The 22,410-nt window shown below is 38.4% G+C and overlaps 1 protein-coding gene across 2 annotated transcripts in view; it reads left to right on the forward strand.

Annotated features, from left to right (window-relative positions):
- CNTLN (centlein) overlaps nt 1–22,410 on the forward strand; it is a 315,169-nt gene that overhangs the window by 78,070 nt on the left and 214,689 nt on the right. For both annotated transcript variants that reach the window (XM_040481333.1, XM_040481334.1), the window contains exon 3: nt 6,693–6,777. In XM_040481333.1, coding sequence (XP_040337267.1) covers nt 6,693–6,777 — 85 coding nt within the window. The remainder of the gene's footprint in view (nt 1–6,692; nt 6,778–22,410) is intronic.

Raw genomic sequence — 22,410 nt, forward strand, 5'->3', positions numbered from 1 at the left:
TTTTGTTTGAGTTTTGTGGCACATGTTTTATCCCTGCCCCATAAAAAGGACACCAGAACGTATTTGGACACTGGTCGGGATTTTAGGCTTACTACAAAAGAGTGAATTAGAAAGACTCTATCCCTGTAAACTAAACTAATTCCTGGGAATTTAATATTAGACTCATAGCATATTCAAAAAGCAACTTACAGGGGGAGTTTCTGACTGGAATTAATATCTTGGCTGTTATATCCTGGGTCTTTGTCCTTGAGTAAGCTCAATCAAGCCCTTCCCTTTGAGATTTGAAGCCATCTTCCCCCTGATGCACATACCTTGAATTGATGTAGTACTGTTTTGCAGTACTCGTGATTCTATAATATTAAACATTCAAATGATAATTTGAGATTATATATTTGTGACAAATGATAGGCAAAGGGTGTATATATTTTTTTCTTTTTTTTTCTTTAAGCTTTTAATTTTAATTCCAGTATAGTTAGCATATTGTTATATTAGTTTCAGGTGTACAATATAGTGATAAAGGTCATATATTTTTAATATATAAAATAGTTTTATAAATTAAAACCAATAAAATATAAAATGACAGTTATGTTGACTGGCACTGGAAAATTAGGAAAAAAACATTTCAATTGGTGAAAATATGTTGAAATTCATTATTAATAAAAAAAAAAAAAATACAAAGAGAGCCCAGTTGAAGACAATGGACTGTGATTATGCATTAGATGTGCTATCAATACTTGGTAATAGAAAATAAAATAATAAAACAGAATAAAATACAAACAGTGAAAATAATACATATGTTTGTAAAATTTTAAGTGTGATTTATTCCAGTTCTCTACCTAGTGTGTGCCTATATTCAGAGGGTTGAACCTGGCTAGAGAAAAATTCTGAGCCATGACGACTGGTCATATGTGAATTTATGACTACTGACCTTCATGGTCTTAGTACTGACTAGTAGATATCCTATTTTTTCCTGGCTCACTTACCATCCCAGTCTCCTAGAACACTATTTGATGCTTAACTCTCTTGTCAACATATAACACTTTGTTTTTCCTTTTCACTTTCAGATAACTGTTATGAATTTGTCAGATTAATGTTAAGTGGAGCACAGGGCGCTGGATGGTGAGCCATGGTTCAACAACAGACCATAAGAAAAACTGAAATAGAGAAGTTTATTGCTCACATGTCCTAGAGGAAGTACCCGGCATGCCTCAAGGGGCCACCTGGGGAAGTCAAGGCACAGTAAGGAGACAGAGAGGACCTAGGGCACATGCCTTTATGAGGGTTTGTGTGTGGAGTACTTTGGGGTTTCCAGGCTCAGGTGGGATTGGTCAAACCAAAAGAGCTAGGTTTTGGTGAGCTCTATGAGGGGATCTTATGTAAGGGACACATAAGGGAATGGCATTGGGAGGCAGGGGAGATTGTTGATCACGACTGTTAGGGAAGTCATATCAAGAACTTTAATTTACTTGTGACTCTGTGAGCTGCTATCTAGGGCACTTGCATGAACTAGCCTCAGGCTGCTTGGCGAAACCAAATGGATGCCAAGGCACGGAGTAGCTTTAGCTAAACTCTTGACAACCCCCTTGCTTCCTACACCACTGAATAAATAGAAGCTTTTAGAAGAGAGCTTTTACTCTTTCCCATAACCACATCTTCTACCAACATACCTGAATCTATTTTCTCTTTTTCTCTTTTTATTTCTTTAGAAGAACTGTTTATACTGTCCCTTAAGTTCAAAAAAAACTGTGCACACTGAAGCCTTAAGGATGCAAGGATGTCACTCTGCAGTTCTCTCTTCTCTCTCTTGCATCATCTGTATTGCTCACTATCCTGGGTCATTCCTGTCCACATACTCACATGTGATTTTATCTTCTGTCTTTTGAAAAAAATCTCTTTTGATCTCACATTTCTTTTGAAATACTGTTCCATTTCTCTGCTGCTTTTTACAGCAAAATTCATCTGAAAAGTAGTTTTTACTATCTCTATTTTTTTCTCTCTCTTGAACTGACTCCAATTAGGCTTGTATGTCCACCATTCTCCTAAAACAGCTCTTGTCAAAATCACCAGTGACTACAATACTACTAAATCCCAGCAGTCCAGTTTTTAGTCTTTGTCTTCTTTAGCATGTTTACAGCATTTGCCAAGGTTGGTTCCTTCTAGAAATAACTTGTTCACTTAGCTTTCTCTCTTGATTCTCCTTTTGCATGACTGTGTATCCTTTGTAGTATCATTGGCTGTTTTCCTCGCCTTACTAACCTATAAATGTGGAGTGCTCAGGACCCAATTCTCAGATTTTTCTATCCAAAATTACTTCTTAGGCTTTTCAATATATTTGGATGATGCCTAAAGTTTTATCTTCAGCCTTGACCATTTGACTGATTCTAGACTTGTTTACCAACTGCATATTGGATTTTGATTAAACATCTCACATTTGACATGTCCAAATCCCAAATACTTTTAAAAAAAATTTTTTTAGTGTTTGTTTATTCTTGAGAGAGAGAGACAGAGTGTGAGTGGGGGAGGAGCAGAGAGAGAGAGGGAGACACAGAATCTGAAGCAAGCTCCAGGCTCTGAGCTGTCAACACAGAGTCCGATGTGGGGCTTGGACTCATGGACCTTGAAATCATGACCTGAGCCTAAGTCGGAGGCTTAACTGACTAAGCCACCCAGGTGCCCCTGTCCAAATCCAAAATTCTAATGTCCTTTAACTCTCCTCATCAGGTTCCGAGATCATGTCTACTTCATCCTTCCAGTTACTCAGACAAAAGCCTTGGAAACATTCTTGACTTCTCTCTTCCCTTAAATCTCATACCTATTGGATCAAGAAATCCTGTTAGCCCTACCTTCAAAATATCAAGAATTTTATTACTTTCTCAGTAACACCACCATTACCTATCTTGTCAAGTTCATCTTGAATTCTCACCTGGGTATTTTATTTGCCCCCTAATTATTCTCTCTGCTTCTACTTTTGATTGCTAGAGTCTGACCTCAGCCCAGGACCCACTGTGATACTTGTGAAATATTAATTCTTATTGTATTATTTCCCTACTCAAAAACTCTCTGTTCCAATTTTATTGGGAGTCAGATCTAAAGTTCATAGGGTTTAAAAGGCGATATACTGCTTTATTCCCAGTGACTATTCTGTCCTCAGCCACCATTCTCCCCTTGTATGGACGTTACTATTTTGCTGTTCTTTGGCTACACCAATTGTGCTCTTGCCTCAGTATCTTTGCTCTTGCTACTTTTCCCAAAGCCTGGAAAACTCTTCCCTGAAATCTCTATGACTCTTAATTCCTTCCTTTAAGTTTCTGGTCACATATCTTTAAGGACAGTCATTTTTATAAAATAGCAACAGCCTTCTTTTTGCTTCCCAGTTCTCTAAGACAAGGCATCCCTTTCTGCATTACCCTAGTTTATTGTTCTTATACATATAGCTAGTTGGCATACTATATATTCACTTATATATCATTTATTTTCAGCATCTATGAGCTAGAATGTTAATTCCATCAAGACAGCACTTGGATTATTTTGTTTGCTGCCGTTCTCTATTCCCTAGAATGAAGTCGAGCATATAATAAATGCTCAATAAACACTCATTAAGTGAATGATGGATTAATGTGTAAAGGTGTGTTTGTTTGTTTTTTAGGTATTTATTCTGGTAGGTATTCTTTCAATCTGAGGATTCTATTTAATTCTAAAGCATTCTCAGAAATTATCTCCTAAAAATACCGCTTTATCTTTCATCCCATTTTTTTTTGCTTCTGGAACTCTTTAGGCATATGCTGGGAGTTTCAAGTGAGACCTACATGTCTTAACTGTGTTTTTATATTTTTCATCTCATTTCTGTATGCAGTGTTCTGGATGAATTTCTCATTGTTATTATCCATTTCACTTACTCTCTTTTTACATCTAGTTTTGAGCTAAGCCCATTGAATTGTGTTTTGATTTAGTGGTTGTAATTTTTATTTGCAAGGTTTTCAATATATTTTTTAAGATCTATTTATTGTTTTTGTTTTTTTGTTTTTTTTTTTTAAACGTTTATTTATTTTTGGGACAGAGAGAGACAGAGCATGAACGGGGGAGGGGCAGAGAGAGAGGGAGACACAGAATCGGAAACAGGCTCCAGGCTCCGAGCCATCAGCCCAGAGCCTGACGCGGGGCTCGAACTCACGGACCGCGAGATCGTGACCTGGCTGAAGTCGACGCTTAACCGACTGCGCCACCCAAGCGCCCCTATTGTTTTTGTTTTTAATTGTAGTCATTCTTTTAGGTCATAAATCCTTACTTACTTTAAAGTCTTTATTTTTATTTATTTTTGAGAGAGACAGAGACAGCGTGAGTAGAGAAGGGGCAGAGTGAGGGGGAGAGAGAGAATCCCAAGCAGGCTCTGTGCTACTGAGCCTGATGTGGGCTTGAACTCACAGAACTGTGAGATCATGACCTGAGCTGAAACCAGGAGTCAGACACTTAAATGACTGAGCCACCCAGGCGCCCCTTAAAGTCTTTTTCAGTGTGTTGTGTTATTTTAATTTTGTCTAGAGTGATTGATTCTTTGAATGATTCAGTCAGTGTTTGCATGTGTTGTATGTGAATTTAGAGTGTGTGTTTTCTTCTTGTGTTTTGTTGGATTTTTTGTGATAAACCTTGAGTAGGAGGGTTGATGTTACTGTACTCTTATTCCTTTCTCCACTACCCTGCCTTGCCTAATGCCTTTTTTTCTCTAAAAATTTTGTGTTTGCCACTAAATTGTCACCCTCATCCCATCCTGAAATAGGTTTTATATTTGTAGTGTGAGGCTCTTAGCCAATAATGACACAGAGGATTTGTTAAATTTAGTACCTCGGCTATGGAGTGTTTTGGCTCAGTGCCTGATTGGGATTTTATCTATAAACGTTTGCCTTTCTAAACTTTCATATAAGCCTTAGTTCCAGGCAAGGGTGGGGAAAGACTTTTTCCAGACTCCTTTCAGAAGTTCGGGGCACCACCCTAGTCTCTGGATTCAAACAATGAGCTTAGTTAGCTATGCTTCCCTATATTGGGCAGGGCACTTTCATTAGCAGTTACCCTCAGGAGCCGAGCTCTTTTTCACCTTAGCCCACATCTGGATCTGGACAGTACACAGCACCTTCATCCTTGTTTGTAGCATTGTATTTCTGTTTAGTTTGCAATCCTTAGAGACGTTGCTGTTTCCTTAATATTTTCTTTTATGTTTTTCTAATAATAGTATCAACTTAGAGAATAGAGAATTGCCTCAAAGTGTGAACTTATTATGCTAGGTTATTGGAAGTCTATTTTAAAAAATTTAAAAAAAATTTTTTTTTCAACGTTTATTTATTTTTTGGGACAGAGAGAGACAGAGCATGAATGGGGGAGGGGCAGAGAGAGAGGGAGACACAGAATCGGAAACAGGCTCCAGGCTCTGAGCCATCAGCCCAGAGCCTGACGCGGGGCTCGAACTCACGGACCGCGAGATCGTGACCTGGCTGAAGTCGGACGCTTAACCGACTGCGCCACCCAGGCGCCCCTAAAATTTTTTAAGTGTACTAGTGTATCATCTGAATTTATCTCTTAAACCAGTGTTGTGCTTTTCTGATTGGTGTCTCTTCATTCTGATATTCCTTTGTACCATCTAGGGCCCTTCGCTTCATTTCACTGTTTCCCAGTTGAGGGTTCTTTTCTTCTAACTTTCCTGTATACTTTGTCAATCCTGAGTGATTTAAGTATAGATTTCTATTTATTTTACTTATTTTTAAAGTGTTTTAAAATATAAATAAATGTCCGGTAAATTTTTATCCCGTTTTAAGTTGTTAAAACGTTATTAAAAGTTACTAGTAAGTCTCTAGTTCTCTTTTGAGTCTTTTACTTAAAAAAATGATATTTTATTCTTAATTTAATTGTGTATATAAAGTGCTTATGTTAAGAACATACTGACTTTGGGTGCCTGGGTATCTCAATTAGTTAGGCTCTGATTTTGGCTCAGGTCATGATCTCACGGTTTGTGAGTTTAAACCATGCATGAGGCTCTCTGTGGTCAGTGCAGAGCCTGCTTGGAATTCTCCCCGCCCCTTCCCTCCCCCACTTGCATTCTCTCTCTCTCAAAAATAAATAAACATTAAAAAATAAAGAACATATTGACTTATTTTAAATTGATGATAGAGTGGTTGTGATCAAGATTAAATGTGTTGCGTATTTTTTTTTTAATCATGGATCTAAATCTGGAAACTAGGGGCGCCTGGGTGGCGCAGTCGGTTAAGCGTCCGACTTCAGCCAGGTCACGATCTCCTGGTCCGTGAGTTCGAGCCCCGCGTCGGGCTCTGGGCTGATGGCTCAGAGCCTGGAGCCTGTTTCCGATTCTGTGTCTCCCTCTCTCTCTGCCCCTCCCCCGTTCATGCTCTGTCTCTCTCTGTCCCCCAAAAAATAAATAAACGTTGAAAAAAAAATTAAAAAAAAATAAATAAAATAAATAAATCTGGAAACTAAACTGTTCTTTTGGTATGAAGTTGTCTTAGTTGTCAGCAGTTTGTAAGTTGTTGTCACTTGCCATATGGTTTCTGATTAATTCTGAAAGGGCTGTCAGCCCCAGATAATTTAATTTTCTATACTTTAAAGTGATACTCATTTTCAGGATGTAAAAATTTAAAGGATTAGCTACCAATTATAACTAATAAACTCTCCCTTATTTTTCTTTGTAGAGAAAAACAGAAATCTGAAGCTAAAGACAGAAAAGTTTTAGAAATTCTGCAAGTGAAGGATGCTAAAATACAAGAATTGGAACAGGTTGGTGTAACAGAAAATACTAAGAATATTTTTTCAGGTAGTAGATATTTGCAATTACTTTTAAATAAAAAAAAATTCATTAAGACCATCAGGGTAATAATCTCAAACCATCACTATTTTGAAACTACTATGGCCAGATATTCTTCACTATTGTAATTTGCTTATAGCCTGTTGTCCGAATTAATGGGCTATGTCATTTATTCATTAAAATTCTTAAGATAGTGTTATGGTTTTATAGTAGTAACTAGCAATTATTCATTGTTCTATTGAATTTTGCCTTTTATTATTACCAGTTATCATTGTATTATTAGCAGTATCATTGAAACTTGTAAATTTTCAGATGGTTTCATTCATAGAAAGGATCAACAAATAACAGGAATGATTCCCTTTGATCTTTTGAAAACTGTGCTTTCTTATGTCTTATCTATAATCAATTATACAATTACATATATAATAAAATTATATGTAATTATATAATCAGGATATTATCACTGAAAAAATCCATGTTATCAGTGCTTCCCAGAACCATTTTCAAAGTATACACATCTCAAAAATGAAGGAGAAAGAAATTTATTGTAAGAATGGCCTCTATTGTGATAAAATACTTAAATTCGTTTTGTACCCAATTGTTCCTTGTGGGCTAAATTGCCCATAATTCTTCTAGGGTGAATGGAGGCTCTTTTTGGAAACTATGATCTTTGAGTTTTGACTCTGTTTTCCTTCCTAGCCAATTAAAGTTTTATGAGAACTTTGATCTAAGTTTGGTTATTGTTATAAAGTTGTTTTATCAAAAAACTTAAAGTGGAAGTTAACTTAGATAAAAGATCCAATTATTTTTATGTTCTCTACATCCATAGAATATCTTTCTAAAATGGAACAATGCATTCTTTTATGACATATAAGCTTGAAGTTTATACATTCTCCAATGTTGTGTTTTCCTCATAGGAAATATCATAATTGATACCATAATGGTAAAATTTTAGAAATAATATTTTAGTCTGTTTGCTCTGGGGGGGGAAATGTTGTGTTTTCTACCTGAATATCAAAAAACATTAAAATGGATTCTAAGATGGATAAATACTGTTATATGCCTAGGCTAAGCTGCCTAATAGATAGATATAACCATATGACTTAGAAGTGCCAAGTGTCATTTGTACTCACACTAGATTGAGAAAAACTAGCCATATTGGCCACCCCAAGATTCTGGAGGTTAGGGAAGATAAAGAACCAGACTGAGCAATCTATTCTTCAGTTACAGCTCTATTCTATGGAAGAGAATGCATTTTGCCAACTCTTTGATATTCTTGGGTTTTAAGTTTGCAGTGAGTGCTTTAGGGAATGCTCAGATTACCAGATCTAGATAGATATAGCATACCATTTTTTAAAAATGTTGACTTTTATAAATGATAGTATATTTCCCCTTTGCTAAATTCTTTTTGTGCTTCCTCTTTCTTGAGGGATATACTATTTAACTATTTACCTTTTTGAGCAGAATCACTTAGCTTGGGGATAGAATATTAAATTTCCATAAGAGAAATTATTTGTTTTTAGGCCTCCTAATTTTTTTTTAGAGGCCTTAATTTCTTTGCCAAAATCATGTATATTTTTGTTCAGTAATGGTTATAACTTTCTACAAAGTATAATATGTTAAATGTATATACTATTCTGTGATGGTACTTTGGAAAATTCAAAGTTACAGTTCTTGCCTTTTTTTTAATTTTTATTTTTTTAATTTTTATTTTTTTTCAAAGTTTTTTTTTTCAATATATGAAGTTTATTGTCGAATTGGTTTCCATACAACACCTAGCGCTCATCCCAAAATGTGCCCTCCTCAGTAGCCATCACCCACCCTCCCCTCCGTCCCACCCCCATCAACCCTCAGTTTGTTCTCAGTTTTTAAGAGTCTCTTATGCTTTGTCTCTCTTCCACTCTAACCTCTTTTTTTTTTCTTCCCCTCCTCCATGGGTTTCTGTTAAGTCTCTCAGGATCCACATAAGAGTGAAACCATATGGTATCTGTCTTTCTCTGTATGGCTTATTTCAGTTAGCATCACACTCTCCAGTTCCATCCACGTTGCTACAAAGGGCCATATTTCATTCTTTCTCATTGCCACGTAGTACTCCATTGTGTATATAAACCACAATTTCTTTATCCATTCATCAGTTGATGGACATTTAGGCTCTTTCCATAATTTGGCTATTGTTGAGAGTGCTGCTATAAACATTGGGGTACAAGTGCCCCTATGCATCAGTACTCCTGTATCCCTTGGATAAATTTCTAGCAGTGCTATTGCTGGGTCATAGGGTAGGTCTATTTTTAATTTTTTGAGGAACCTCCACACTGTTTTCCAGAGTGGCTGCACCAATTTGCATTCCCACCAACAGTGCAAGAGGGTTCCCGTTTCTCCACATCCTCGCCAGCATCTATAGTCTCCTGATTTGTTCATTTTGGCCACTCTGACTGGCGTGAGGTGATATCTGAGTGTGGTGTTGATTTGTATTTCCCTGATGAGGAGCGATGTTGAGCATCTTTTCATGTGCCTGTTGGCCATCCGGATGTCTTCTTTAGAGAAGTGTCTATTCAGGTTTTCTGCCCATTTCTTCACTGGATTATTTGTTTTTTGGGTGTGGAGTTTGGTGAGCTCTTTATAGATTTTGGATACTAGCCCTTTGTCCGATATGTCATTTGCAAATATCTTTTCCCATTCCATTGGTTGCCTTTTAGTTTTGTTGGTTGTTTCCTTTGCTGTGCAGAAGCTTTTTATCTTCATAAGGTCCCAGTAGTTCATTTTTGCTTTTAACTCCCTTGCCTTTGGGGATGTGTCAAGTAAGAAATTGCTATGGCTGAGGTCAGAGAGGTCTTTTCCTGCTTTCTCCTCTAGGGTTTTGATGGTTTCCTGTCTCACATTCAGGTCCTTGATCCATTTTGAGTTTATTTTTGTGAATGGTGTGAGAAAGTGGTGTAGTTTCAACCTTCTGCATGTTGCTGTCCAGTTCTCCCAGCACCATTTGTTAAAGAGACTGTCTTTTTTCCATTGGATGTTCTTTCCTGCTTTGTCAAAGATGAGTTGGCCATACGTTTGTGGGTCTAGTTCTGGGGTTTCTGTTCTATTCCATTGGTCTATGTGTTTGTTTTTGTGCCAATACCATGCTGTCTTGATGATTACAGCTTTGTAGTAGAGGCTAAGGTCTGGGATTGTGATGCCTCCTGCTTTGGTCTTCTTCTTCAAAATTACTTTGGCTATTCGGGGCCTTTTGTGGTTCCATACGAATTTTAGAATTGCTTGTTCTAGTTTCGAGAAGAATGCTGGTGCAATTTTGATTGGGATTGCATTGGATGTGTAGATAGCTTTGGGTAGTATTGACATTTTGACAATATTTATTCTTCCAATCCATGAGCATGGAATGTTTTTCCATTTCTTTATATCTTCTTCAATTTCCTTCATAAGCTTTCTATAGTTTTCAGCATACATATCTTTTACATCTTTGGTTAGATTTATCCCTAGGTATTTTATACTTCTGGGGGCAATTGTGAATGGGATCAGTTTCTTTATTTGTCTTTTTGTTGCTTCATTATTAGTGTATAAGAATGTAACTGATTTCTGTACATTGATTTTGTATCCTGCAACTTTGCTAAATTCATGTATCACTTCTAGCAGACTTCTGGTGGAGTCTATCGGATTTTCCATGTATAATATCATGTCATCTGCAAAAAGTGAAAGCTTAACTTCATCTATGCCAATTTTGATGCCTTTGGTTTCCTTTTGTTGTCTGATTGCTGATGCTAGAACTTCCAACAGTATGTTAAACAACAGTGGTGAGAGTGGACATCCCTGTCATGTTCCTGATCTCAGGGAAAAAGCTCTCAGTTTTTCCCCATTGAGGATGATGTTAGCTGTGGGCTTTTCATAAATGGCTTTTATGATGTTTAAATATGTTCTTTCTTTCTCGGTTTTTAATAAGAAAGGTTGCTGAATTTTGTCAAAGGCCTTTTCTGCATCGATTGACAGGATCATATGGTTCTTATCTTTTCTTTTATTAATGTGATGTATCACATTGATTGATTTGCGAATGTTGAACCAGCCCTGCATCCCAGGAATGAATCCCACTTGATCATGGTGAATAATTCTTCTTATATGCTGTTGAATTCGATTTGCTAGTATCTTATTGAGAATTTTTGCATCCATATTCATCAGGGATATTGGCCTGTAGTTCTCTTTTTTTACTGGGTCTCTGTCTGGTTTAGGAATCAAAGTAATACTGGCTTCATAGAATGAGTCTGGAAGTTTTCCTTCCCTTTCTATTTCTTGGAATAGCTTGAGAAGGATAGGTATTATCTCTGCTTTAAACGTCTGGTAGAACTCCCCTGGGAAGCCATCTGGTCCTGGACTCTTATTTCTTGGGAGATTTTTGATGACTGATTCAATTTCTTCGCTGGTTATGGGTCTGTTCAAGCTTCCTATTTCCTCCTGATTGAGTTTTGGAAGCGTGTGGGTGTTTAGGAATTTGTCCATTTCTTCCAGGTTGTCCAGTTTGTTGGCATATAATTTTTCATAGTATTCCCTGATAATTGCTTTTATCTCTGAGGGATTGGTTGTAATAATTCCATTTTCATTCATGATTTTGTTTATTTTTTCAAAAAACCAACTCTTGGTTTCGTTGATCTGCTCTATAGTTTTTTTAGATTCTATATTGTTTATTTCTGCTCTGATCTTTATTATTTCTCTTCTTCTGCTGGGTTTAGGCTGTCTTTGCTGTTCTGCTTCTATTTCCTTTAGGTGTGCTGTTAGATTTTGTATTTGGGATTTTTCTTGTTTCTTGAGATAGGCCTGGATTGCAATGTATTTTCCTCTCAGGACTGCCTTCGCTGCATCCCAGAGTGTTTGGATTGTTGTCTCTTCATTTTCATTTGTTTCCATATATGTCTTAATTTCTTCTCCAATTGCCTGGTTGACCCATTCATTCTTTAGTAGGGTGTTCTTTAACCTCCATGCTTTTGGAGGTTTTCCAGACTTTTTCCTGTGGTTGATTTCAAGTTTTATAGCATTGTGGTCTGAAAGTATGCATGGTATGATCTCAATTCTTGTATACTTATGAAGGGCTGTTTTGTGACCCAGTATGTGATCTATCTTGGAGAATGTTCCATGTGCACTCGAGAAGAAAGTATATTCTGTTGCTTTGGAATGCAGAGTTCTAAATATATCTGTCAAGTCCATCTGATCCAATGTCTCATTCAGGGCCCTTGTTTCTTTATTGACCGTGCGTCTAGATGATCTATCCATTTCTGTAAGTGGGGTGTTAAAGTCCCCTGCAATTACCACATTCTTATCAATAAGGTTGCTTATGTGTGTGAGTAATTGTTTTACATATGTGGGCGCTCCTGTATTCGGCTCATAGACATTTATAATTGTTAGCTCTTCCTGATGGATAGACCCTGTGATTATTATATAATGCCCTTCTTCATCTCTTGTTACAGCCTTTAATTTAAAGTCTAGTTTGTCTGATATAAGTATGGCTACTCCAGCTTTCTTTTGACTTCCAGTGGCATGATAAATAGGTCTCCATCCCGTCACTCTCAATCTGAAGGTGTCTTCAGGTCTGAAATGAGTCTCTTGTAGACAGCAAATAGATGGGTCTTGTTTTTTTATCCATTCTGATACCATATGTCTTTTGGTTGGCGCATTTAGTCCATTTACGTTCAGTGTTATTATAGAAAGATACGGGTTTAGAGTCATTGTGATGTCCGTAGGTTTCATGCTTGTAGCGATGTCCTGGTACTTTGTCTCACATGATCCCCCTTAGGATCTCTTGTAGGGCTGGTTTAGTGGTGATGAATTCCTTCAGTTTTTGTTTGTTTGGGAAGACCTTTATCTCTCCTTCTATTCTAAATGACAGACTTCCTGGATAAAGGATTCTCGGCTGCATATTTTTTCTGTTCATCACATGGAAGATCTCCTGCCATTCCTGTCTGGCCTGCCAAGTTTCAGTAGAGAGATCAGTCACGAGTCTTATAGGTCTCCCTTTATATGTTACAGCACGTTTATCTCTAGCTGCTTTCAGAATTTTCTCTTTATCCTTGTATGTTGCCAGTTTCACTATGATATGTCGTGCAGAAGATCGATTCAAGTTCCGTCTGAAGGGAGTTCTCTGTGCCTCTTGGATTTCAATGCCTTTTTCCTTCCCCAGATCTGGGAAGTTCTCAGCTATTATTTCTTCAAGTACACCTTCAGCACCTTTCCCTCTCTCTTCCTCCTCTGGAATACCAATTATGTGTAGATTATTTCTCTTTAGTGCATGACTTAGTTCTCTAATTTTCCCCTCATACTCCTGGATTTTTTTTATCTCTCTTTTTTTCAGCTTCTTTTTCCATAATTTTATCTTCTAGTTCACCTATTCTCTCCTCTGCCTCTTCAATCCGAGCTGTAGTTGTCTCCATTTTATTTTGCAGTTCATTGATAGCATTTTTTAGCTCCTCCTGGCTGTTCCTTAGTCCCTTGATCTCTGTAGCAAGAGATTCTCTGCTGTCCTTTATACTGTTTTCAAGCCCAGCGATTAATTTTATGACTATTATTCTAAATTCACTTTCTGTTATATTGTTTAAATCATTTTTGATCAGTTCATTGGCTGTTGTTGTTTCCTGGAGATTCTTCTGAGGGGAATTCTTCCGTTTTGTCATTTTGGATAGTCCCTGGAGTGCTGAGGACCTGCAGGGCACTTCCCCTGTGCTGAGGTGTATAACTGGAGTTGGTGGGCGGGGCCGCAGTCAGACCTGATGTCTGCCCCCTGCCCAAGGCTGGGGCCACAGTCAGACTGGTGTGTGCCTTCTCTTCCTCTCTCCTAGGGGCAGGATTCACTGTGGGGTGGCGTGGCCGTCTGGGCTACTTGCACACTGCCAGGCTTGTGGTGCTGGAGATCTGGAGTATTAGCTGGGGTGGGTAGGCAAGTTGCACGGGGGCAGGCGGGGCAGGCTTAGCTCGCTGCTCCTTAGGTGATCCACTTCAGGAGGGGCCCTATGGCAGCAGGAGGGAGTCAAGCCTCCCTCCCGTTGTCCTCCAGCCTTCCCGTTCTCCGAGCACAGCTGTTTGCTTATAACCTTCCAGATGTCAAGTCCCGCTTGCTGTCGGAACACAGTCTGTCCGGCCCCTCCGCTTTTGCAAGCCAGACTCTGTGGCTCTGCTTGGCCGGCGGGCCGCCCCTCCGCCCTGGCTCCCTCCAGCCAGTCCGTGGAGCGCGCACAGCCTCTCCGCCCTTCCTACCCTCTTCCATGGGCCTCTCATCTGCGCTTGGCTCTGGAGACTCTGTTCTGCTGGTCTTCTGGCGGTTTTCTGGGTTATTTAGGCAGGTGTAGGTGGAATCTAAGTGATCAGCAGGATGTGCGGTGAGCCCAGCATCCTCCTACGCTACCATCTTCCCCATGAAAACTTTTTTTAATTTTTGAAAGGATTTTTTATATTTATTTTTTACTAAAAATCTTGTTTAATGTTTATTTATTTTTGAGAGCACGAGAGAGACACAGCATGAGCAGAGGAGGGGCAGAGAGAGACACAGAATCGGAAGCAAGCTGCAGGCTCTGAGCTGTCAGCCCAGAGGCCAACACGAGGCTGGAACTCACGAGCTGTGAGATCATGAACTGAGCTGAAACCAAGAGTTGGACACTTAACCAGCTCAGCCACCCAGGCTCCCCAGTTCTTGCCTTTAATGATTTTTAAATCCCTTTGAGGAGAAACGTGGGGATAAAAATAAGGTGCAAGTAACCATATTCTCCTACACTAGATTACAGGTTGTGACAGGATGGGGAACCTCGTATACCCATTCACCTTTGTATACCTGACATCCAATGTTTACCATATTGCCTGGCTCAGAACAGATTCTCAGTGAATATTGTTGAATGAGTAATAATAATATTGTTATTATTATTTTATTAAGGTATAATTGACATATGGTATCCTGTTAGATTCAGGTATACATCATACTGATTTAATATTTTTATACATTATAGAATGATTCCCATAAGAAGTCTAGTTACTGTCATTATACCAAGTTATTGCAGTATTAAAGACTGTGCATTATATCCTCATGACTTATTTGTTATATAACTGGAAGTTTGTACCTCTTAATTACTTTCACCTATTTCACCCATACCCTACCTCCCTCCCTTTTGGCAACTACCAGTTTATTCTCTGTATTTGTGAATCTGTTTCTGTTTTTTTGTTTTTTCATTTATTTTGTTTTCTTAGCTTCCATATGTAAGTGAAATGATACAGTATTTGTCTTTTTCTGTATGACTTATTTTATTTAGCATAATAACCTCCAGGTCCATCCATGTCACAAATGGCAAGGTCTTATTCTTTTTTATTGCTGAGTAATATTCCACTGTATATATATCACATCTTTTCATCCATTTATCTCTCCATGGACACTTAGATTGCTTTAATATTTTGGTTATTGTAAATAATGGTGCAATAAACATAGGGGTTCATTTATCTTTTCAAAATAGTGTTTCATTTTGGGGGGTAAATATCTGGTAGTGAAATTACTGGATCATATGGTATTTTTATTTTTAACTTTTTGAGGAATCTGCATACTGCTTTCCACAGTGGCTGCACCGAGTTATATTCCTAACAGTGCATGAGGGGTCCCTTTTCTTATCATCCTCATCTGCACTTGTTATTTTTTGTTTTGTTGATATTAGCCATTATGACAGGTTTGAGGTGATATCTCATTGTGATTTTGATTTTGATTTCCCTGATGGTCAGTGATGTTGAACATCTTCCATGTGTCTGTTGGCCATCTGTATATTTTCTTCAGACAAATGTCTGTTTCTTTATGTCTTCTACCCATTTTTAATTGGATTTGTGTGTGTGTGTGTGTGTGTGTGTGTGTGTGTGTGTTTGTGTGTGTGTGTGTTTGCATTATGTTTTTTATAGGTTTGAATACTAACCCTCTATCAGATATGTTATTTGCAAATATCTTCTTCCATTCAGTAGATTCCTTTAGTTTTGTTGATGGTTTCCTTTGCTGTGCAGTCCCAATAGTTTATTTTGATGCAGTCCCAATAGTTTATTTTTGCTTTTGTTTCCCTTGCCTCAGGAGACATATCTAGAAAAATGTTGCTATGGCTGATGTCAGAGAAATTGCTGCCTATGTTGTCATCTAGGATTTTTATGGTTTCAGGTCTCACATTTAGTTCCTTAATCCATTCTGAGGTTATTTTTGTGTATGTTGTAAGAAAGTGGTCCAGTTTCATTCTTTTGCATGTAGCTGTGCAGTTTTTCCAACACCATTTGTTGAAGAGACCATCTTTTTCCATTGTATATTCTTGCAATTGACCATATAACTGTGGATTTATTTCTGGTCTTTCTTTTCTGTTACTTTGATCTATGTGTTTATTTAGTGCCGGTACCATACTGTTTTGATTACTACAGCTTTGTAATATAACTTGAAGTCTGGAGTTGTGATACCTACAGTTTTGTTTTTCTTCTTCAAGATTACTGTGGCTCTTCAAGTCTTTTGTGGCTCCATACAAATTTTAGGATTGTTTGTTCTAGTTCTGTTAAAATGCTCTTGGTATTTTGATAGAGATTGCATTTAATCTATAGATTAATTTGGGTAGTATAGATATTTTAACAATAAATGTTGTCTCGTCCATGAGTATGGAATGTCTTTCCATTTCACTGTGTTGTCTTTCATCAGTGTTTTATAGTTTTTGGAGTACCAGTCATTCACCTCTTTGGTTAAGTGTATTCCTAGGTATCTTATTTTGGGTGCAATTGTAAATGGGATTGTTTTCTTAATTTCTCTTTCTGCTTCTTCGTTATTAGTATATAGAAATGCAAAAGATTTTTTATATTGATTTTGTATCCTGCAACCTTACTGAATTCATTTATCAGTTCTAGTAATTTTTTAGTGGAGTCATTCAGATTTTTATTAGTTTCATGTCATCCCCAAATAATGAAAGTTTTACTCCTTCCTTACCAAGTTGGATGGCATTTACTTCTTTTTTTGTTGTCTGATTAGTGTGGCTAGGACTTGAGCCACACTATTGAGCCACCCTTGTATCCCTGAAATAAATCCCACTTGATCATGGTAAATTATTGTTTAAATGTATTGTTGGATTCGTTTGCTAATATTTTGTTGCAGATTTTTGCATCTGTGTTCATCAGAGATATTGGCCTGTAGTTCTTTTTGTAGTGTCTGTATGGTTTTAGTATGATGGTAATGCTGTCCTCCTAGAATGAATTTGGAAGACTTCCTCCCTCTTCTATTTTTTGGAAGAATAGTTTGAGAAGAATAGATACTAATTCTTCTTTAAATGTTTGGTAGAATTCACTTGTGAAGCTCTCTGGTTCTGGACTTTCGTTTGTTGTGAGTTTTCTGATTCAATTTCCTTGCAGCTAGTTGGTCTATTTTCTATTTCTTCCTGAGTCAGTTTTAGGAAGTTATATGTTTCTAAGAATGTATTTATTCTAGAATGTATTTCCAATTTCTTGGCATATAATTTTTCATGGCATTCTTTTAAAATCCTTTGTATTGGGGCGCCTGGGTGGCGCAGTCGGTTAGGCGTCCGACTTCAGCCAGGTCACGATATCGCGGTCCGTGAGTTCGAGCCCCGCATCAGGCTCTGGGCTGATGGTTCAGAGCCTGGAGCCTGTTTCCGATTCTGTGTCTCCCTCTCTCTCTGCCCCTCCCCCGTTCATGCTCTGTCTCTCTCTGTCCCAAAAATAAATAAATGTTAAAAAAAAAAAAATTAAAAAAATAAATAAAATCCTTCGTATTGCTGTGGTGTTGGTTGTTATTCCTCCTCTTTCATTTATGATTTTATTAGTCCTCTCTCTTATACATTGTGTCATACTTCACATCCTTTTATTTTGTGAATCCCTTGACTGAATTTTACAGATATACTCATTTTTATTGCTTTTGTGCATCCTACTTTTCTTACTCCTAGCTATGGCCTTTCCTTACCATTCAGAGTCCCCTTTAACATTTCTTACAGGCTGGTTTCGTGGTGATGAATTCTTTTAACATTTTTTTGTCTGGGAAGCTCTTGGTCTCTCCTTCTGTTCTGAATGATAGATTTCTAGATAGAATATTTATGGCTGCAGGTTTTTTTCTTTCAGCACTTTGAATATATCATGCCACTCCCTTCTGACCTGAAAAGTTTCTGCTAAAATCAGCTGATAGCCTTATGGGGTTTCCCTTGTGTTAACTGTTTTCACTTGCTGCTTTTAAAATTCTCTATCAGTACTTTTTGCCATTTTTATTATTACATGTCATTGTGTGGACCTCGTTGAGTTGATTTTGTTGGGGGCTCTCTGTGCCTCATGGGTCTGGATCTCTGTTTCCTTCCCCAGATTTGGGCAGCTTTGAGCTGTTATTTCTTCAAATAAAAATTCTGTCCCCTTTTTTCTCTCTTCTTCTAGGATCCCTATAATAGGAGTGTTATTACACTTGATGGAGTTGCTGAGTTCCCTCAGCATTGTATTATTATTTTTTGCTCTCTCTACTTTTCAGCTTCATTACTATCCATTACTCTTTCCTCCAGATCTCTGATTTGTTCATCTTCTTCCTCTAGTCTCCTGTTTATACCATCTAGTGTATTTTTAATTTTAGTTATTGAGTTCTTCTTCTCTGTTTGGTTCTTTTTTATGTTGTTTGTTTCTTTCTTAAGGGTCTCACTGAGGTCCTCCACTCCCACTCTTTTTTCAAGTCCATTGAGTATCTTTAAGATCATTACTTTAAATTCTCTATCAGGCATATCACTCATTTCCATTTCATTTAGGTTTCTTGCTGTGATTTTGTCCTATTCTTTTATCTGGGACATATTCCTCTGTCTCCTCATTTTGTCTATCTCTCTATGTCTGTTTGTATGTATTAAGAAAGTCAGCTACATTTCTTGCTCTTGAAGTAGTGGCCTTATAAAGAAGTCTCGTAGTGCCCTGCAGTGCATTGTCCCCTGGTCACCAGAACCTGGCTCTTCAAAGGAGTCTCTTATGTGTGGTGCTTGTATCCTACTGTTGTGGCTGAGCCTCTTTTGCCTTTCAGCCCAGTTGTCTGCCATGGTTCTCTTTGCCTGTTGTTGGCAGGATTTGGTCCCTGTGTTGTTGTTGAGCCAGTCTTGGGGCCACCTTGGGCTTGAGTTGAGTCAGACTAGGCATTTGCCAGAGATGTAGTAGCACTGAACTCAGATTGCTTTCCTTATATTGTTCCCTGAGAAGCTTTCACTGCTGAGGACCTGCAGTCAAACCAGATTATCTTCTCCCAATCCACTGCTGGGGCTCCAGCCCCTGGTGTGTGTGGTTCTTCCCCTCTCCTTGGAACAGTAGTAACTTTGGAGTGGTACTGGCTCCTATTCAGTCTACTGACACATTGCTAGGCTTGTGGTACTGGTTTTGATAGGCTCCTGCTAAGGATGTATTGGAAGGGACAGGTCTGCAGGAGAACAAGGGGGCAGGGAGCACAGTGTTAGCAAGGTTTGTACAGGTCTGCTGTGCAAGGGGACCTGGAGCTGCTTTAGAAAATGGCTGTAGGATTAGAGGGGTTGAGTCCATAGGAGAATGTGGGGGCAGGGCACACAGAGTGCCAGCAAGGTCCAAACCTGTCCATTGTAGGAGGGGACCCACAGCTGCCCAGAATGCCTGCCAAGGTTGGAGGGTGTAGATCCACAAAAGCATGGTTGGGGGGTCAGTAGGAAGGGAGATGTGTGCTGTTAGCAATCTAGGTGGAGAGTTTTGGGGCAACACTGATTCCAGCAGGTTTCTGTATCTCTAGACTGGTGGAGAGAGAAATGGCACCAGCTAACTCCTTTGTTCCTGGAGAAGTCTCCCAAAGATCTCTGCCCCTCCAGCACAGCCTCTGAGATTAGTAAAGAAATCTTTTCCCAAATACCCCAGACATTTTTCAAATACTGCTTCTGGGCTGTATCTCTGCGGGCCTCTTTGTTGTGCTGTCTCTAACGTGGGGAATCAGTTTCCTCTTGCCCTCTTGGCTCTCCTAGAGCCAAGCCTGATGGTTTTTGAAGTTCCAGGTGTTAAGCCCCACTGATTGTAAGAACTCATGAAATTATGCCCCTCTGTTTTTTGAAGCCAAATGTTATGGGGATTGTCTTCCCCGTGTAGGTTCCCTGCACCTGGTATGAGGTTCTGTTTGTTTGGTCTCTCCAATACTGCAGAGTCTGTCCTTCCCACTTACAGCCCTCTTGGTCCTTTTAGCTCCCAACCACATCTCTGCCCTTCCTACCTTCTTAAATGTAACCTCTTCTCTGAATTTAGCTGTGGAAAGTCTGTTCTGCCAATCTTCAGGTTATTTTCTGGGTTATTACATTGATATGGATGTTATCTAATTGTATTTGTGGGACAAGGTGAGCATAGGATTCTCCTATATTACCATATTCCCTGGAAGTGAGTTTTGACTCAATCTATATACATTTTTACCTTTTTTTTTTAAGTTTATTTATTTATCTTTGAGCAAGATGGGGGGGGGAGAAAGAGTCCATGCACCCATGCACGGGAGAGAGAGAGACAGAGAGAGAGAGAGAATCCCAAGCAGGCTCTGTGCTGTCAGCATGGAGCCTAACATGGGGCTCAGTATTGCAAACCGTGAGATTATGACCCAAGCCAAAATCAAGAGTCAGACACTTAATCAACTGAGCCACCCAGGTACCCACATCTTTACTTTTTTCAAGGTAGGTTTATCCCATCTGCATTTCTTGATATAACATACTTATTTGGTCTTTGTTCAATGACTAAACTTATGCTTTCTGTTTTTAATGTTTTCTTAGCTTTTTACATTTGCTGTATTTTTCATTTGTGTTATGTTTGTGGGTATGTGTGTGCATGCATTTTTGTGTTGATAGTTTGGGAAGTTTAGAGTCTATATCAGTTCTTTTCATGACTAAGTTTATTACTTTATATTTAATGATATACTTCTTAATTCTAACATATTCTGAAAAATCTATATAATACACTTCAACTGCACACTGTAAGATAAGAGAAGAAAATTTGTATATTTTTATTTATTCACGTGTTTTTTTCCCTGAATTTTAAAGTGAACTTGCAGAGACTAAAAGACCTTTATGTTGAAAACTATAGAAAGCTTATGAAGGAAATTGAAGAAGATACAAAGAAATGGAAAAACATTCCATGCTCATGGATTAGAAGAATAAATATTGTTAAAATGTCAATACTACCCAAAGCTATCTACACATTCAATGCAATCCCAATCAAAATTGCACCAGCATTCCTCTCAAAGCTAGAACAAGCAATCTTAAAATTTGTATGGAACCACAAAAGACCCAGAATAGCCAAAGTAATTTTGAAGAAGAAGACCAAAGCGGGAGGTATCACAATCCCAGAGTTTAGCCTCTACTACAAAGCTGTAATTATCAAGACAGTATGATTACAGACACAAAAACAGACACATAGACCAATGGCATAGAATAGAGACCCCAGAATTGGACCCACAAAAGTATGGCCAACTAGTCTTTGACAAAGCAGGAAAGAATATCCAATGAAAAAAGATAGTCTCTTTACCAAATAGTGCTGGGAGAACTGGACAGCAACATACAGAAGAATGAAACTAGACCACTTTCTTACACCATTCACAAAAATAAACTCAAAATGGATGAAGGACCTGAATGTGAGACAGGAAACCATCAAAACCCTAGAGGAGAAAGCAGGAAAAAACCTCTCTGACCTCAGCTGTAGCAATTTCTTACTTAACACATCCCCAAAGGCAAGAGAATTAAAAAGCAAAAATGAACTTTTGGGACCTCATCAAGATAAAAAACTTCAACACTGCAAAGGAAACAATCAGCAAAACTAAAAGGCAACTGACGGAATGGGAAAAGATATTTGCAAATGACATATTGGACAAAGGGCTAGTATCCAAAATCTATAAAGAACTCACCAAACTCCACACCTGAAAAACAAATAATCCAGTGAAGAAATTGGCAGAAGACATGAATAGACACTTCTCTAAAGAAGACATCCAGATGGCCAGCAGACACATGAAAAGATGTTCAACGTCACTCCTCATCAGGGAAATACAAATCAAAACCACACTGAGATACCACCTTGTGCCACGAAGAGTGGCTAAAATGAACAAATGAGGAGACTATAGATGCTGGCGCATATGTGGAGAAACAGGAGCCCTCTTGCACTGTTGGTGGGAATGCAAACTGGTGCAGCCACACTGGAAAACAGTGTGGAGGTTCCTCAAACAATTAAAAAATAGATCTACCCTATGACCCAGCCATAGCACTGCTAGGAATTTAGCATCCCAAGGGATTAGTATCCCAATTAGTATCCCATTAGTATCCCAAGGGATACAGGAGTGCTGATGCATAGGGGCACTTGTACCCCAATGTTTATAGCAGCACTTTCAAGAATAGCCAAAGTATGGAAAGAGCCTAAATGTCCATCAACTGACAAATGGATAGAGAAGATGTGGTTTATATATACAATGGAATACTGCTTGGCAATGAGAAAGAATGAAATCTGGCCATTTGTAGCAACGTGGATGGAACTGGAGGGTATTATGCTAAGTGAAATCAGTCAGGCAGAGAAAGACAGATACCATATGTTTTCACTCATATGTGGATCCTGAGAAACTTAACAGAAGACCAGGGGGAGGGGAA

The sequence above is a fragment of the Herpailurus yagouaroundi genome, unplaced genomic scaffold, assembly GCF_014898765.1.
Source record: "Herpailurus yagouaroundi ecotype Mexico unplaced genomic scaffold, PumYag 160, whole genome shotgun sequence".
NCBI lineage: Eukaryota > Metazoa > Chordata > Mammalia > Carnivora > Felidae > Herpailurus > Herpailurus yagouaroundi.